General features: G+C 45.4%; 1 protein-coding gene across 3 annotated transcripts in view; it reads left to right on the top strand.

Annotated features, from left to right (window-relative positions):
• Positions 1 to 2,193, top strand: part of LOC111967201 (rho-related GTP-binding protein RhoG) — a 298,978-nt gene extending 296,785 nt beyond the window's left edge. For all 3 annotated transcript variants that reach the window (XM_070444663.1, XM_023992069.3, XM_024147203.2), the window contains exons 2-3: positions 61 to 221; positions 369 to 2,193. In XM_070444663.1, coding sequence (XP_070300764.1) covers positions 93 to 221; positions 369 to 815 — 576 coding nt within the window. In that variant the 5' untranslated portion in view covers positions 61 to 92 and the 3' untranslated portion in view covers positions 816 to 2,193. The remainder of the gene's footprint in view (positions 1 to 60; positions 222 to 368) is intronic.
• Positions 2,194 to 3,562: the final 1,369 nt, after the last annotated feature.

Raw genomic sequence — 3,562 nt, 5'->3', positions numbered from 1 at the left:
TCTCTCTCTCTCTCTCTCTCCCCACTTCTCTCTCTCTCTCTTTCCCCCCGGGTTCTGCAGCCCGTGTGGTAGGTTGGTCTTAGGAAGGCAGAATGCAGACCATGAAGTGTGTAGTGGTGGGGGATGGTGCCGTGGGTAAAACATGTCTCCTCATCTCCTACACCACCAACGCTTTCCCRGAGGAGTACATCCCCACCGTGTTTGACAACTACAGCGCCCAGGTACACCTGTGTTTTCCCCTGTATGTGTGTTCGTCTGCCTGTGTGTGTTTTTTACAGCTGGGTTTTACATCTGTATGTGTGTTCGTCTGCCTGTGTGTGTTTTTTACAGCTGGGTTTTACATCTGTGTGTGTGTGTGTGTGTCGCAGATGACGGTTGACGGCCGCAGCATCAGCCTCAACCTGTGGGACACAGCCGGACAAGAGGAGTACGACCGCCTCCGTACTCTCTCATACCCCCAATCCGACGTCTTCGTCATCTGTTTCTCCATCGGGAGTCCTTCATCCCACGCCAACGTCCGCCACAAGTGGCACCCGGAGGTGTCTCACCACTGCCCCAGCGTGCCCATCCTCCTAGTGGGGACCAAGAGGGACTTGAGGAATGATGGGGAGACTGTGAAGAAGCTGAAGGAGCAGGGTTTAGCTCCCACCACACAGCAACAGGGGAACAGCATGGCTAAGCAGATAGGAGCGGTGAAGTACATGGAGTGTTCTGCTCTGACGCAGGAAGGGGTCAGGGAAGTGTTCACCGAGGCAGTACGGGCCGTGTTGTATCCCGTTACCAAAAAGAATGCCAAGAAGTGTGTACTGTTGTAATGAAATGGGTTGGTGACTGGGTCTTCGGGAGGAGGGGACTAAGGGAGGGACACGGATGGAGAGAGTGAGGAGAAAAGAAGGGACAGAGACTATGACGGGGAGCAAGTTTGAGTTTGTTGGAGGAGATGGACTCAGGCCCCTCTGCCTGTAAAGACTCTTGATTCAGCTCACTTCTCTCCTTCCTCCAGTAGCCTCAACATCACATCAGGACCTCAAAGCCAGTTCCACTGCATTTGTTTTGTTCCTTCTTACTCTCTAATCAGGGACTGCTTTAGACCTGGGACACCAGGTGGGAGCAATTAATTATCAGGTAGAACTGAAAACCAGTTGTAGTCTGGGCCTCGTAGGGTCAGAGTTGAATACCCTGGCTCTATTCTTTTCCTCTCCTCAGAGTTGAATCCACTTGTAATTGTATCACCAAAGTGACTATGCCAACAGAGCTGCAGGGGAGCATCTAGTCGCTCTCCTCCCAGTCTGCTCAAACTCCTGTTAACGTTATCTCTTGATATCACTTGATTTGTAGCAATGTTCGAAAAGATGCTTCTGCCTTAGAAACCAGACCTGGAAATAGCCTATAGGTTTTGGGCATCTTGTTTTGTGRAGCTCTCGCCTTTAGCTAGGTGGCCAGTTTGCCTTCTTAATTTACCTTCAAATGACCCTTCTTAATTTTCCTTCTTAATTTCCCATCAAATGGACATCAGCCTAATCCAATTATGATGCAAGGGCCAAATCAACGGGGTTGTGAGCAGACGTTTTAAAATCAACGAATCGATTGGTTGGCTGAATGTTGTGAGTTTTTATGATTAATGCTGACAAGAATGATGGAACGACAGAGATATCAGATTGTTGGTTCTGGTTAGTTATGCCAATGACATTTTATGTGCCTTATTGTATGATATCTCATATTTTTTATTTACCTTTTTTATCTAGATGTATATGCTTTAGATCCCAAAACGATTGTATTAGAAATATGTTGAATAGCTGGTGTGACACTAGTCTCTGGGAGTAACTCAACATTAAATCCTATCAGATGAACCAAAGCTTCTTTCTGAAAGTGCCATGAAAGAAACGTTTTGATTTGACACCGTGTTTCTTCCCTGTCGGGCCTACTGGGAAACGGATGTAGGCCTGTAACTGACATCAGAGAAGTGGTGTGGGTGTTGTGGTGTGAACTTGTGTTCACAGTCTTTAGCGTTTGCCACTAGAATGTGATTTATGCTACAACCTATATGATGCTGGTAAATGGACGATGGGGTTTACAGGCTATGTGATAACTGACATCTACAGCAGGAAGTAGGGCTCAGATTCCGGTAACTGTACATTTATCTAGGCTTGCCTTTTTTATTTCTGCATGGTTTTATTAAATGACTGAAACATGTGTGGTTTTATAGTCTGGATAGGGTATCATATTGAAGATGTACAGCGCCAAACCTTCTGAAGATCTATTTAAGGGTGCGTCACAAATGGCACACTAGTCCCTTTCTAGTGCATTAAACAAGTAATCAGGGTGCCATTTGGGACTCAGAGTATGAAAGCCTAAACCAAGAGAGCAATAAACCTCATTCCTGTTTTATTTAAAAAATATATATTTTTAAATCAATTTATTCAGGTGATCAGCTGTTAGTTTGAATGTAAACTAAACTGTAACCGGTCATGGGACTTCTCTTCTAGGTAAGGAGAGAGATGGAAATTATTATTTGTGTGGGGGGGGACTCTTGAGTGGAAGAACCATGTCATTCCAACCTCTCAAGTTACAGAGGGAGTTTGCTTCATTCTGTCAAGAAAACTGCACGTAGAGGTCTTCGGCTTGTGAAACAGATGTGTTAGTTTGAAGAACGCTGTGTAAGGATTGAATGTAAGAAGAATGAAAGCGCCTGTCAGTGTAAATCCTGTTACGTGTCCCTGATTTCACTCTGACATGCCCTGTTAAAACAGAACACAGACCTGGGCCCTTTCCGTCTTACAGCTCTGTGTGTGTGTTTATGCACAGTGTTGTGTGTGTGTATGCACAGTGTGTGTGTGTGGTGTGTGTGTGTGGTGTGTAAGTCCGTGTTTCCCAAATTCCAGGACCCAAGGGGTGTGTATTTTGTTGTTGCCATGGCACTACACAGTTGATTCTTAATAATCTAAGCTTGATGATTAGTTGGTTTTGAATCAACTGTGAAGGCCAAACCCCGGGGGGGGGGGGGGGGGTTCTCCATCTATTACACTGGAAACTTGATTATTTGTAGAATTTTTGTAATTTATATCAAAAGTGTATTTGTATAAATTAACTAACAATGAGATTATTTTTAACTATCTAAATAAAGTTCTTATAGTTAAATAGTGATGTGTTATTTCGTGTGACGTTCTCTGCTTCTGCAGATGGTGGACTTGTGGTGACAAAAACATCACGGAAAGACAGACAACCAGCATAAGAGAGACCTAAGACGACAACATAGCAAGGCAACACAGCATGGGGCGGCAGGTAGCCTAGTGGTTAGGCGTTGGACTAGTATGACACGGTAGACCTAAACACAGCTGTAAGCACCAGGTCATGACACGGTAGACTAGACCAGCTGTAGCAACCAGGTCATGACACGTAGACCTAGAACACAGCTCTAAGCACCAGGCATGACACGGTAGAACCTGGAACACAGCCTGTAAGCACCGGTCATGACACGGTAGACCTGAGAACACAGCTCTAAGCCACCAGGTCATGACACGGTAGACCTAGAACACAGCTGTAAGCACCAGGTCATGAACGG

This window comes from Salvelinus sp. IW2-2015, linkage group LG8, assembly GCF_002910315.2.
Source record: "Salvelinus sp. IW2-2015 linkage group LG8, ASM291031v2, whole genome shotgun sequence".
NCBI lineage: Eukaryota > Metazoa > Chordata > Actinopteri > Salmoniformes > Salmonidae > Salvelinus > Salvelinus sp. IW2-2015.
Note: the sequence above shows the minus strand (reverse complement) of the source record. Positions and strands in the feature narration are given on the sequence as shown.